Source organism: Mustela putorius, unplaced genomic scaffold, assembly GCF_011764305.1.
Source record: "Mustela putorius furo isolate JIRA1106 unplaced genomic scaffold, ASM1176430v1.1 tig00004007_pilon_pilon_pilon, whole genome shotgun sequence".
NCBI lineage: Eukaryota > Metazoa > Chordata > Mammalia > Carnivora > Mustelidae > Mustela > Mustela putorius.
The window spans coordinates 13,900,760-13,914,673 of NW_025422145.1; the positions used below are offsets into that span (position 1 = coordinate 13,900,760).

General features: G+C 64.9%; 1 protein-coding gene across 3 annotated transcripts in view; it reads left to right on the forward strand.

The window, feature by feature from the left end:
* The window catches only part of PKD1 (polycystin 1, transient receptor potential channel interacting), a 41,440-nt gene that overhangs the window by 21,259 nt on the left and 6,267 nt on the right, over positions 1-13,914 (forward strand). For all 3 annotated transcript variants that reach the window (XM_045072254.1, XM_045072255.1, XM_045072256.1), the window contains exons 14-34: positions 85-218; positions 760-4,376; positions 4,519-4,668; positions 5,668-5,811; positions 5,920-6,199; positions 6,282-6,495; positions 6,582-6,765; positions 7,106-7,258; positions 7,885-8,029; positions 8,116-8,736; positions 9,055-9,211; positions 9,452-9,704; positions 9,785-9,980; positions 10,865-11,035; positions 11,111-11,254; positions 11,338-11,548; positions 11,650-11,776; positions 12,409-12,525; positions 12,626-12,672; positions 12,920-13,104; positions 13,223-13,316. In XM_045072254.1, the coding sequence (XP_044928189.1) occupies positions 85-218; positions 760-4,376; positions 4,519-4,668; positions 5,668-5,811; positions 5,920-6,199; positions 6,282-6,495; positions 6,582-6,765; positions 7,106-7,258; positions 7,885-8,029; positions 8,116-8,736; positions 9,055-9,211; positions 9,452-9,704; positions 9,785-9,980; positions 10,865-11,035; positions 11,111-11,254; positions 11,338-11,548; positions 11,650-11,776; positions 12,409-12,525; positions 12,626-12,672; positions 12,920-13,104; positions 13,223-13,316 (7,344 nt within the window). The remainder of the gene's footprint in view (positions 1-84; positions 219-759; positions 4,377-4,518; positions 4,669-5,667; positions 5,812-5,919; positions 6,200-6,281; positions 6,496-6,581; positions 6,766-7,105; positions 7,259-7,884; positions 8,030-8,115; positions 8,737-9,054; positions 9,212-9,451; positions 9,705-9,784; positions 9,981-10,864; positions 11,036-11,110; positions 11,255-11,337; positions 11,549-11,649; positions 11,777-12,408; positions 12,526-12,625; positions 12,673-12,919; positions 13,105-13,222; positions 13,317-13,914) is intronic.

The following is a 13,914-nucleotide window of genomic DNA, read 5'->3' on the forward strand; positions in this document are numbered from 1 at the left end:
TACCTGCCCAGAGTGGCCAGGGGTGCAGCCGGGCCTATGTGTGCCCACCCCAGCCTGCTCATGGCTTGCCCGCTGCCGTGGCAGGTGGACCTTCGGGGACGGGGACCAGGTGATAGGCCAGTTCAGGCCTCCATACGATGAGTCCGTCCGGGTCCCAGACCCCACGGTGGCCCAGGTGCTGGTGGAGCACAACGCCACGCACTCCTATGCCGTCCCAGGTGAGGGCCGGGCCGCTGGCCTGCTGGGGAACAGTCCCCTCCACCTAGTCTGGGCTGACGGCCTGGGGTCCATAGTAGGGAGAAGGAGGGGTGTCTGGGGTACAGGGTGGACTGGGCTTCTGAGCCCCATGATTCAAGTCTCCTGGCCAGAAACTGGACCTCCCTTGGCCCCTGTGCAGACCCTTTTCTGGAGAAGGGGGCTACGTTTCATTTTGAATGACTAGAAGCCGCATACTCGGAATACAGAGTAGAGTTCGGCGCCCCTACCCCTCTGCCTCCGACTGGGGCTCAGGGCGGCCTGGGACAGAGCTGCCCCTCCTCTCGTCCCTGTATCTGCCCCATGTCTCACCCCATGCTGCTGGTACCCTACTCGTGCTTCGTGGGCACGCCCGGCGCAGGAACCAAGGGCGTCCTCGCTCTGCATTTGGCCCGGGGCCCTGTTCTGTCAATCCGAGGGGCCCCAATGTGCAGCAACACGGGGTTAGTACTGACTTTGCCACGCAGGCAGTGGCCCTGGTCCTTACTCAGGCCTGTCCCCCAGGTGAGTACAACCTGACCCTGCTGGTGTCCAATGCCTTCGAGAACCTGACGCAGCAAGTGCCTGTGAGTGTGCGAGCCGCCTTACCGGCCCTGGCTGTGGCCGTGGGAAGCCATGTCCCAGTGGCCGGCCAGCCTGTCACCTTCTCCCCACACCCCCTGCCCTGGCCTGGGGGCGTCCTATACACGTGGGACTTCGGGGATGGCTCCCCGGCTGTGACGCAGCCCCAGCCAGAGGTCAACCACACGTACGCCTCCAGGGGCGTGTACCACGTCCATCTAGAGGTCAACAACACGGTGAGCAGCGTGGTGGCGGGCCTCAGCCTCCGCGTCTTCGAGGAGCTCCGGGGCCTGCATGTGAGCCTAAACCCAGCGGTGGAGCAGGGCGCACCTATGACGGTCAGTGCCACGCTGCAGTCCGGGGACAACGTCACATGGACGTTCGACATGGGGGATGGCGTGGTGCTCACGGGCCCCGAGTCCACAGTGGAGCATGTGTACCTCCATGCCCAGAACTGCACAGTGACCGTGGGTGCGTCCAGCCCTGCGGGCCACCTGGCCCTGAGCCGGCCCGTGCACGTCTTTGTCCTGGAGGTGCTGCGAATCGAGCCCGCAGCCTGCATCCCCTCACAGCCCCACGCCCGGTTCACGGCCCATGTCACTGGGGACCCTGCACACTACGTCTTCGACTGGACGTTCGGGGACGGTTCTTCCAACACGACCATCTCGGGGGACCCGACGGTGACACACAATTTCACGCGGAGTGGGACGTTCCCCTTGGCACTGGTCCTGTCGAGCCAGGTGAACAAGGCCCATTACTTCAGCAGCGTGTGCGTGGAGCCCGAGGTGGGCAACGTGACCCTGTGGCCCGAGAGGCAGCTGGTGCGGCTTGGGGAGGAGGCCCATCTGGTGGCTCAGGCTTGGCCCCCATCCCTCTACCGCTATACCTGGGACTTTGGCACTGAGGATGTGGCCCGTGTTGGCGGCCCCGAGGCCACATTCACCTACGCGGACTCCGGTTCCTACTTGGTGACGGTCGCCGTGTCCAACAACATCTCGGCGGCCAACGACTCTGCCCTCGTGGAGGTGCAGGAGCCTGTGGAGCTCTCGGGCATCCGGGTCAATGGGTCCGGCGTGCTGGAGCTGCTGCAGCCCTACCTTTTCTCGGCTGTGGGCCGCGGCCACCCCGCCACCTACCTGTGGGACCTGGGGGACGGTGGGCGCCTTGAGGGCCCCACGGCCACTCACGCCTACAACAGCACGGGCCCCTTCACTGTCAGGGTACACGCATGGAACGAGGTGAGCCGTGGCGCAGCATGCCTGAATGTCACGGTGCAGCAGCGCGTGCGGGGCCTGGGTGTCAATGCCAGCCGCACGGTGGTGCCCCTCAATGCCAGCGTGAGCTTCAGCACGTCCCTGGAGGCCGGCAGCAACGTGCGCTACTCCTGGGTGCTCTGCGACCGCTGCACGCCCATCCCTGGGGGCCCCACCATCTCCTACACCTTTCGTTCGGTGGGCACCTTCAACATCATCGTCACGGCCGAGAACGAGGTGGGCTCCGCCCAGGACAGCATCTTCATCTATGTCCTGCAGCACATCGAGGGGCTGCAGGTGGCGGGGGGCGGTGGCGGCTGCTGCTTTCCCACCAACCGCACACTGCAGCTGCAGGCCGCGGTCAGAGACGGCACCAACATCTCCTACAGCTGGGCTGCCCAGCGGGATGGCGGCCCAGTCCTGGCTGGCAGCGGCAAGACCTTCTCGCTCACCGTGCTTGAGGCCAGTACCTACCACATCCAGCTGCGGGCTGCCAACATGCTGGGCAGCGCCTCGGCCAACCGCACTGTGGACTTTGTGGAGCCCGTGGGCGGCTTGGCTGCAGCCGCCTCCCCAAACCCCGCCGCGGTCAATGTCAGTGTCACCTTCTGTGCTGAGCTGTCTGGGGGCAGTGGCGTCATCTACACTTGGTTCCTGGAGGGAGGAATGAGCTGGGAGACCCCGGAGCCATCTACCACCCACGCCTTCCCCAGCCCCGGTCTGTACCTGGTCACGGTCACGGCTGAGAACCAGCTGGGCTTGGCCAATGCCACCCTCGAGGTGGCCGTGCAGGTGCCCGTCAGGGGCCTCAGCATCAAGGCCAGCGAGCCAGACCGCAGCTTTGTGGCAGCCGGCTCCTCTGTGCCCTTCTGGGGACAACTGGACTCCGGAACCAACGTGAGCTGGTGCTGGACGGTTCCAGGTGGCAGCAGGCTCGGTCAGCATGTCGTTGTGGTCTTCCGTGACGCCGGCACCTCCTCCGTTCAGCTTAATGCTTCCAACGCGGTCAGCTGGGTCGTGGCCACCCATGAGCTCACGGTGGAGGAGCCCGTCGTGGGCCTGGTGCTGTGGGCCAGCAGCAAGGTGGCGGAGCCCGGGCAGCGGGTGCACTTCCAGGCCGTGCTGGCTGCCGGCTCAGCCGTGCGATTCCTTGTGCAGGTCAGCGGGGCGGGCCCAGAGGTGCTGCCCGGGCCCCACTTCTCCCGCAGCTTCCCCCGGGCTGGGGACCACGTGGTGAGCGTGCAGGCAGAGAACCACGTGAGCCGGGCCCAGGCCCAGGTGCGCGTCTTGGTGCTGGAGGCCGTGGGGGGGCTGCAGGTGCCCGGCTGCTGTGAACCGGGCATCCCCACGGGCACGGAGAGGAACTTTACCGCCCGCGTGCAGCGGGGGTCCCGCGTGGCCTACGCGTGGTACTTCTCCTTGCAAAAGGTCCAGGGGGACTCGCTGGTCATCCTGTCGGGCCGAGATGTCACCTACACCCCGGTGGCTGCGGGGCTGCTGGAGATCCACCTGCGCGCCTTCAACGAGCTGGGCGGGGTGAACCTGACTCTCACCACCGAGGTCCAGGACCCCATCCAGCAGGTGGTGCTGCGCAGTGGCCGCTGCTTTACCAACCGCTCTGCCCGGTTTGAGGCCGCCACGAGCCCCAGTCCCCGGCGCGTGGCTTATCGCTGGGACTTTGGGGATGGGGCCCTGGTGGAGGACACGGAGGAGCCCTGGGCCGAGCACTCCTATCTGCGGCCCGGGGACTACCGCGTGGAGGTGAATGCCTCCAACCTGGTGAGCTTCTTTGTGGCGCAGGCCACGGTCACCGTCCATGTGCTGGCTTGCAGGGAGCCCGAGGTGGAGGTGGCCCTGCCCCCGCAGGTGCTGATGCGGCGCTCCCAGCGCAACTACCTGGAGGCCCACGTCAACCTGCGCGACTGTGTCACCTACCAGACTGAGTACCGCTGGCAGGTATACCGGGCCCCCAGCTGCCAGCGGCCTGCACGCATGGCCCCCGTGGCCCTGCCCAGTGTAGATGTGAGCCGGCCCCAGCTGGTGGTGCCACGGCTGGCCCTGCCTGTGGGCCACTACTGCTTCGTCTTCATGGTGTCGTTCGGGGACACACCGCTGGCGCGGAGCATCCAAGCCAATGTGACGGTGGTGCCCGAGCGCCTGGTGCCCATTGTTGAGGGCGGGTCGTACCGCGTGTGGTCAGACATTCAGGACCTGGTGCTGGATGGCAGCAAATCCTATGATCCCAACCTGGAAGACGGCGACCAGACACCGCTCAGCTTCCACTGGGCCTGTGTGGCCTCGACCCAGGTCAGGTGCCCTGCAGGGCATGGATGGTCCCCGCCCCTCAGTCGTTTGCCCAGCCCGGGGAGGGGGTCTTCTAGCTGTGCCCTGGACCAGGTTCTGCCTTGAAGCCATACAGGGTTTCACACCCCCTCCCCTGTGGCTACAGAGTGAATCTGGTGGGTGTGCCCTGACCTTTGGGCCCCGGGGGAGCAGCGTGGTCACCGTCCCTCGGGAGCGCCTGCAGGCCGGCGTGGAGTACACCTTCAACCTGACCGTGTGGAAGGCGGGGCGGAAGGAGGAGGCCACCAACCAGACGGTGGGTGCTGCTGGACTGGTCCTTAGCCCAGCAAGGCAGAGCCCCAGGCCCCCTTGGTGGGCCCAGTTGCCGGGGAGGGCTGAGCATACAGGGCCACCTGCCCCCAGGGAACACTGAACGCTCTTGGAGGGTTTCCTGTGTTGTAGTGCTTAACAAAACATCCCGTTTCAACACTGTGCTCCAGATCTCGGAGGGGCCCTAGGCGCCGTGAGGTCCCCTTCCCAGAACATGGGTTTTCTCTTTTGTGAATGGGAGGGGCCTGATCTCACCCCTGTGCGTGTGTGTACTCAATGCTCCCCTCCCCTGGGCCCTCCAGGTAGGTCAGAGATGCAGAGCGGGTGACCCTGGGACAGCCACTCCTGCTGCCTTTGGGGGAGGTGTGTTGATGGGAGCAGGTGTGCTGGGCTCCGCTAGTGCCCAGCATAGCGTTCTCTGTCCTCAGCATCAGGGCTCTCCAGCTGGCATGCCCTGAGGGGCTGTCAGGCAAGTTGGGAGCTTAGAGCAGGGCCTCACCTGGACTGGCTGAGGCGGGCCCCGTCCCAGGGCAGCAGGGGCCTCCGGCCGATCAGCGCACATTTCCCCTCCCCACAGAGGCATTCGCCTGACCGTTCTCCTGTTCGTGGGTGAGCACCTGAGGGCCTTGTGTGTGCCAGGTGCATGCTGGGCCATGGAAGCTACAGAAAATAAACCTAGTGTGGACTCCGTTCTTTTGGGTGTCCACCACCATCCCCCAGCCTGGGAGGCACAAAGCCCGATGAATGTACTGGGTGCGGCCCAAGCCCTGGGAAGCTGGACCTTTGGCTAGTGAGGAGCTGGCCGGGCCAAGCCGAGCCTTCCCAACTAGGAGAACCGCGCCAAGGCAGTGGCCAGAGGCTCAGGTCTCCCAGGAGCCACCACACCCCTGTGGTCCCAACGTGCTGGGTAGACTCGGGTCTGGGCCCCAGGAGCAGAGGCACTGGCTCAGGTCATGGCTTCCCTGTGATCCCACCCTGTCTCTAGGTGTTGATTCGCAGGGGCCGGGTGCCCATCGTGTCTTTGGAGTGTGTGTCCTGTAAGGCGCAGGCGGTATACGCAGTGAGCCGCAGCTCCTACGTGTATCTGGAGGGCCGGTGTGACAACTGCAGCGCCGGCTCCAAACGAGGGGTGAGCCCAATAGCCTGGAGGGAAGGGGCGAGGCCTCGGGTGGGGCGGGGCCTGGGAGAGGGCGGGGCGCAGTCGCTCCGCCCCTCAGTCCCGGGTCTGCCTCTGCAGCGCTGGGAGGCTCGCACATTTAGCAACCAGACGCTAGTGCTGGACGAGACGACCACGTCGACCGGCAGCTCGGGCATGCGGCTGGTGGTGCGGCGTGGCGTGCTGCGGGACGGGGAGGGCTACACGTTCACCCTCACGATGCTGGGCCGCTCGGGTGAGGAGGAGGGCTGCGCCTCCATCCGCCTCGCCGCAAACCGGCCCCCACGCGGGGGCTCCTGCCGCCTCTTCCCGCTGGACGCCGTTCGCGCCCTCACCACCAAGGTCAACTTCGAGTGCACAGGTGAGTGCAGTGGTGGGTGGGAGGGGGAGGCGCGGTGGGTACGTGGGGCCCCGGCCTGCTTACACTTCTAGGGCCCCTGCAGACTGGCAGGACGCAGAAGATGGGAGCGCGCCCCTGGTGTATGCCCTGCTGCTGCGGCGCTGTCGCCAGGGCCACTGCGAGGAGTTCTGCATCTACAGGGGCAGCCTCCCCACGTATGGTGCGGTGCTGCCGCCGGGGTTTGCACCCTACTTCCAGGTGGGCCTGGCGGTGGTGGTGCAGGATCAGCTGGGCGCTGCTGTGGTCGCCCTCAACAGGTGAGCCCAGACAGAGGGCCAGGAGGTCAGGGCTGGTGGGAGCGGGAACTCCCACTTGTTCACCGGCGCTGAACCTCTCCACACAGGTCTCTGGCCATCACCCTGCCAGAGCCTCCTGGCGACCTCCCAGGAGGCCCCGGCGACCTCATGACCTGGCTGCATGGTCTCACGGAGAGCATGCTGCCCCGGCTGCTGAGACAGGCTGACCCCCAGCATGTCATCGAGTACTCGCTGGCCCTCATCACCGTGCTCAACGAGGCCAGTACAGGGGTGAGGACTCCCTTCTTCTTGTCTGTCCTCAGCAGGAGTATGGGGCCAGGCCAGGCCCTACAGCTTTGCAAGTGATCAGTCCCCCTGGCACATTTCCTTGAAACAACTGTTCTGTCCTCTCCCAACCTGTGGGCTCCCCCATCCTCACCTGTGGGTTCCCTATCACTGCGCCCAGCCTCTGTCAGAGGAGCCCTGGGAAAGCCTCCTTTTGCTCCCAAAGAAACAGGACTTGAGCCCCCCCCCCCCCCGGTTTCATGGTGGCTGAGACGGCGTGTGCCTTGCCCTCACTGCTGCGGGGGCTGCCGTCGCGCACTCGGCTCCCTGTGCTTGATGCCTACAGTCTGAGCACAACCTGGCCGCGGCAGCAGAGCTGGACACCCGGCGGCAGCTGCAAGCCCAGATACGCAAGAATGTCACAGAGACCTTGGTCTCGCTACGGGTCAACACTGTGGATGACATCCAGCAGATCGCGGCAGCGCTGGCCCAGTGCACGGTAGGGTGTGCTCAGGCCCCTCGGCAGCCCTCGTCCTGGCCAGTGCCCCCTGTCCTGTGCCAGTCCTCAGCTGTTCTAGTGTGAGAGGCATGGGGGTCTCTGCCCTCCGCGGCCTGTGTGGGGTGGCCCCAGGGCATAAGGAGTAGGCTCACTGTAGGGAGGGCAGATGGAAGAGGCCATTCTTGTGCCGTCCTGCTCCAGCCCACAGTCCCAGCAGACCTGGCTTCTGCAGCTCCGAGAGCTACCCACTGGTGGTGTCCAGGATTTGAAGACTGGACTGGGCAGGGTTGAGCTCAGTCTGATAGGGGTGGGAAGTTGCAGCAGAGCCTTCAGCAGAGAAAGGAGCAGAGAACCTTCCAAGGGAGGTAGGGGGGGCCATGTGACACGTGACTCCCGTGGCTGTGACGTGCATGGGGTGGGACACAGAGTGGTCTTCCACTGGCCTCGTCCGTGGGTAGGGAGAAGCCCCAGGAGAGCTCTCAGCAAGCAGGCATGTGGGCAGAATCCACATTCGGGGGTTTCTAGCTGCAACATGAAGGGGCTCCGGGGAAGGCCAGGGCCAGAGTGGGTGCCCTGCAGCGTGGCCGGCGTGATGGAGCTGAGCGGAGGGGCCGGCCTCGCTGTAGGTGTCCAGCGGGGAGCCGGTGTGTGGCTCCTGCCTGAAGCAGACACTGCACAAGCTCGAGGGCATGATGCGAATCCTGCAGGCCGAGACAGCCGCAGGCACCGGGACACCCACGGGCATCGCTGACAGCATCCTCAACATCACAGGTGCGGGCTGGGCCGGGCCGCGCGGTGCTCCCACCTGCCCCTGCCTCTCCCCGCGAGCATCTGCCCCCGCCTCTCCCACCCACCAGGCGACCTCATCCACCTGGCCAGTGCGGATGTGCAGGGCCCTCGGCCGCCAGAGCTGGGCATGGAGCTGCCGGCGCACATGGTGGCGTCCAGGGCCTATCACCTGTCGTCGGCCCTCATGTGTATCGTCATGCGCTCCCGCGTCCTCGACGAGGAGCCTCTGACGCTGGTGGGTGAGGAGATCACGGCCCGCGGCAAGCGCTCAGACCCACGGAGCCTCCTGTGCCAGGGCGACGCCTCGCTCCCCGGCTGCCCCTTCTCCATCCCCACGGCCTTCAGCGGAGCCCTGTCCAACCTCAGCGACGTGGTGCAGCTCATGTTCCTGGTCGACTCCAACCCCTTCCCCTTCGGCTACATCAGCAACTACACCGTCTCCACCAAGGTGGCCTCCATGGCCTTCCAGACGCAGGCTGGGGCCCACATCCCCATTGGGCAGCTGGCCTCGGAGCGTGCCATCACTGTGAAGGTGCCCAGCAGCTCAGACCGGGCCGCTCAGGGCCCCCGCGCCCCTGCCGGCTCCGCGGTCGTCCCGCCCCGGGCCTCAGTCGGCGTCATGGTCACCCCCGAGGAAAGCAACCCCGCTGCTGGGCTGCACTTGCAGCTCACCTACACGCTGCTCAGTGGTGCGTGCTGGGGCCCTCGCGGCGGTGCCGCCTGCAGGCCTGGCCCGGCCTCTTGGGGCTCAGGGGAGGTACCTCGGGTGAGCAGGTGTTTCTCGTGGACCCCCCAACTCTGTGGCCTTTACTGTGGTCTGCCTCCTGCTTCCCAGGCTGCTGGCGGCCTGGCCCGAGGGTGGCGGGGGAGGTGGAGCAGATGCCATCCCCGAGCTCTCTGGCCCTCTTGCCCCCAGGGCCAGGGAGGGCCCCAGAGCGTCCACAGGGGTCACCCAGGGTGCATGAACGGCCCAGGACGTCCGTGCGACCATGTGCTTGTCCCTCTAGAGCACTACTTGCCCGAGGAGCCTGAGCCCTACCTGGCCGTGTACTTGCACTCAGCGTACTGGCCCAACGAGCACAACTGCTCGGCCAGCAGGAGGATCCGCCTGGAGCAGCTGGCAGGCGACGACCACAGGCCCTATACCTTTTTCATCGCCCCGGGGTGAGCACGTGCCCCGCCACCGAGGACCCGTTGGTGGGGAGGGGCTGGTCTCCAAGGGCAGGGCGAATGTGTGCCAAGGTCATGTGCGCTCCTCGTGGGAACAGGCATAGCAGTGAGAGGACTGGCCACACATGGTGGCAGGGTGACTCTGCCGAGAGGCCTCGGGGCCAGAATATGGCTGTCGCTCAGGGCCTGGGGCCGGGTGGGGTCTGGGTGTGACGCTTGCCCCACTTCTCCCAGGACAAGAGACCCAGGCGGGACTTATCACCTGAACCTGACCAGCCACTTCCACTGGTCCGCACTGGAAGTGACTGTGGGCCTCTACACGTCCCTGTGCCAGTACTTCAGCGAGAAGGAGATGATGTGGAGGACAGAGGGGCTCATGCCCTTGGAGGAGACTTCACCCAGCCAGGCTGTCTGCCTTACCCGCCACCTCACTGCCTTCGGGGCCAGCCTCTTCGTGCCCCCCAGCCGCGTCCACTTCGTCTTCCCGGTGAGTGGCACCGTGTTTCTGCGTCCCGGGAAGCTGAGGCTTGGGCCGTGCCTCCAGGCCTGATGGCTCTGTCTCCCCAGGAACCAGCCTCAGGCATGAACTACGTCGTTCTGCTGACGTGTTCTGTGTGCCTGGTGACTTATGCAGTCATGGCTGTAGTCCTGCGGAAGCTGGACCAGCTGGACATCCGCCGGGTCCGCGTCATCCCTTTCTGTGGGAAGGGGGGCCGCTTCAAGTACGAGATCCTGGTCAAGACTGGCTGGGGCCGAGGCTCAGGTGAGGGGGGACTGCCTCATCCGGGCCCCCGGCCACCCTCTCTCGCTCTCTCGGGCCCCCGCGCCCCCCAGTGACTTTCCTTAGTAGCCAACGAAGGGCGGCTGGGTTTATCCACTGCTGAGTGTGTGGGGCCCCCAGCGTGAGCAAGCAGATGGTCAGTGCAGGTAGCACGAGCCGGTGCTGGAAGACGGGACCAGTAGTGACGGGGACGGTGGGACTTGCTGTTAGACCGGCTGGGAGCCAAAGTGTTTGGTTTCTTGGTGAAAAACTCGCCAAGTGGTATGGACGGTGCTGCCCATGCAACTGTGGGCCTTGCCGTGCGGGGAGCCCGTGCCTGCATCTTGCTGCGTGGCTCCCACGCGTCCCAGCCTGCCGTGACCGTTCTTGCCCAGTCGTCCCGGCCTCGATGGCTGTGCCCCGATCCTCCCTCCCAACTGCTGTCGTGTTTGCACTGGCATGTTCGCGGCGAGCCTCAGGCGGTGTGGACATGCCCGCTGACTTTGGATCTGAATTCCACTCCGTGTGCTGCCACTTTTCACTTCCTTTCTGTTCTTTCACCGTTTTGATGACTGAGTTTTATAAACTGTCACGGGTGTTTCTCCCTGGGAGACGAGCAGGCAGCACCCGTTAGAGGGGTGGTCTGTGGGAGCCGGTGGGAGTGTGGGGACGGGCTGCCCACTGGAGTGGGAGCCGGCCGTTCCTGGAGCAGACTGGAGAGCTCACGGCCCCCACGGCCTCCCATAGTCCCTCTGTTAAGCTGCAGAGGCTGCACAGTCGGGCCGGGTCTAGCATGCCGGAGGGGGCTGGTGCGGCGGCCGCATCCGGTGAGCAGAGGGCCGCTGGCCAGGCTCTCGCGTCTGGCCTAAATGTTGGCCCCCCTGCAGGCACCACGGCACACGTGGGCATCATGCTGTATGGGGCGGAGGGCCGCAGCGGCCACCGGCACCTAGATGGGGACAGAGCCTTCCGCCGCAACAGCCTGGACGTGTTCCAGATTGCCACCCCACACAGCCTCGGCCGTGTGTGCAAGATTCGCGTGTGGCACGACAACAAAGGTCTGTGGGGGCGCCTGTGGCGACCCGACCCGGCCTGCATGCCCCACCCCCGCCTGACGAATCCCCTCCCCGCAGGGCTCAGCCCCGCCTGGTTCCTGCAGCACGTCATCGTTAGGGACCTGCAGACTGCGCACAGCACCTTCTTCCTGGTCAACGAGTGGCTGTCAGTGGAGACTGAGGCCAACGGCGGCCTCGTGGAGAAGGAGGTGCCGGCGGCAAGTAAGGGCCCATCCCTGTCCCTGTGGCTGGAGGGGTGGCCCTGAACCTCTGGCCCGCTGAAGCCTGCCCTGCCCTGTCCCCAGGTGAGGCAGCCCTGAGGCAGTCCCGGCGCCTGCTGGTGGCCGAGCTGCAGCGTGGCTTCTTTGACAAGCACATCTGGCTGTCCATCTGGGACCGGCCACCACGCAGCCGCTTCACGCGAGTCCAGCGGGCCACCTGCTGCGTCCTCCTCGTCTGCCTCTTCCTGGGTGCCAATGCTGTGTGGTACGGGGTCGTGGGAGACGCTGCCCACAGGTGGGTGCTGCTCCGTGGGGACCCGGGTGACCCCTCCTGCCTGACCCCTGCGCCCCTTCCAGCGTGTCCCAGCCACGGTCTCTCTTCTCTCCTGCCCACAGCGCCGGGCCCGTGTCCACTCGGATCCCGTTGAGCGTTGACACAGTGGCCGTGGGTCTGGTGTCCAGTGTGGTCGTCTACCCTGTCTACTTGGTCATCCTCTTCCTCTTCCGGATGTCCCGGAGCAAGGTGGGCTGAGGACTGTGGAGCTCCCGGGGGCGCATGGGCTCGTCGGCAGGGAAGGTCAGCGAGGTCAGCGAGGCGGCTCGAGGATGGAAGCACGGCAGGAGCCGGGCTCACGAACGGAGCCGAGGCCGCGGAAGCTGATGGGATGGTCCCATGACCGAGGGGAGACGGACAAATTCCTGAAAGGACAGGCCCCAGACTGACTCAGAGGAAGTGGGAGACCGGGGCGTCTGTGTGGCGAGGTGCTGGGGCAGCGACGAGACCTCCTGTACAGACAAACCCAGCCGCTTGCTCTGACGGCTCCCCTGACGCACAACCCTCGTGAGATGACCTGTCCCATCCCCCATAGCCAGAGCCACACAGGTGCCTGAGACAAGGGATGTACTGGGCGAGCAGCCGCGGCCGCAGGATGGAGGCTGGGAGTCTGGTGAGGTGGCCAGCAGCAGCCTAGGGCCACATGAGACCAGCCCATTCATGGGCTCTGTAGCAGCAGGGGGCTCGCGGCTACCATGGTGGACAGTGCAGACACAGAACGCATGCATCATTCATTCTAGCACATTCTCTGGCACAGTGCCAGTCTAGCCCTGCTCAGGAGGCAGAGCTGCATCCCGCTGACCGCCTGCCTCTTCTGGTAGGTGGCCAGGGGCGAGAGCCCCACCCCCGCAGGGCAGCCGGTCCTGGACATTGACAGCTACCTGGACCCGTCCGTGCTGGACAGCTCCTTGCTCAGCTTCCCGGGGCTGCGTGTGGAGGCGAGTGTGGCCCCAGGGGCCCTGCCTGGGCCAGGAGGGGGCGGGGGGTGCTGCCACATCTGGGTGGCCCAGAGTCTGAGTTCTCTGCTCTTCTCAATAGGCCTTTGCGGGACAAATGAAAAGTGACTTCTCAGATGACTCTAAAAGGTAGGGGTCCGCAGAGAAGACCTGAGCCTTGGTGCAGGCCCGCCACGCCCCGTGCGCACTGCGTGGCAGGTGTGTGGGCTCCGTGGTCGTGTCGTGTGTCCTTGCGGGTGTTCGCAGGCCCTAGGTGTGGCCACACGCTGTCTCAGCCGCGTTGCTGAGAAGCCTCTTGTGTGTGTGTGTGATGGGACTCGGGAGCGTGTGCACACGTGTCCCCTGGGCCCCCTTGTTTGCCCTCTGTCACCCGCAGCCTGACGTGCTGGCCATCTAGCGAGGACACGTTGCATTGGCCAGACTTGCTGAGTGACCCCTCCATTGTGGGCAGCACCCTGCAGCGGCTGGCCCGGGGCCACGTTGGCCGCATGCTGGGCTCAGAGGAGGACGGTCTGTCCCTGGTCAGCCCCTCCTCACCTGCCAAGTACTTCTCAGCCTCAGGTGAGCATGGGTCGGGAGGGGTGGCAACCCCATACTCTCCCCAAGGAGGCTCTGCGCGGGGGGGGGGGGTGTCAGAGGGGCCCACGCCCTCCCTGATGTGTTCTGCTCCTTCCTCTAGACGAGGACCTGATTCGGCAGATCCTCGCTGAAGGGGCCAGCAGCCTGGCCCCCACCCAGGACACTCAGGTTGAAAGGGATCTGCTCGCTGGCCTGTGAGTACCTGGCTCCTGGGGGTTAGGGGACAGGGAGAGCCCAGGCCGAGAAGCCCTTTGGAGCTGGGCGATTTGTGAGCTCTGTGTCCCTTCCCTGTAGGAGGGACCTCACGGGGTGACCCGGCTGCAGGGAGCAGGCCCTGCCAGTTTCCTAAACAATCTTTTTGTTGTTTTGTTTGTTTTTGTGAAAGCTATTGGGAGTTTATATTTTTATTAGACTTTCTAGGTTTCTGGCCTGGATGACTCATGTGAAATTACTGTATGCTTCTATTTCTCTGGTAATACCTATTTTCCTGTTCCTTTGAAGTCTCCTCTATTTTAAAGCAACCAAAAATTTACTGAGTTGTAAACTGCCCCAGAACACAGGGGAAAGTGTCTCGAATCCTTTTACAAAAACAGATAACTGTGGCATGATTGCATTTTTATGAAGAAATTGCCAGTTGATTCAAAAGGTTTCTAACAAGGGGAAATCCTGGGGCGGTAGTTCTAAGTGGAGCAGGCCGGCACCTCCAGCCCGAAGCCCCACCTGCCTGCCCTCGCCCCATGCTCATCCCCCTCCCCCAGCCCACTAGCGTGTGCACATCAGCAGGTGTGGGGG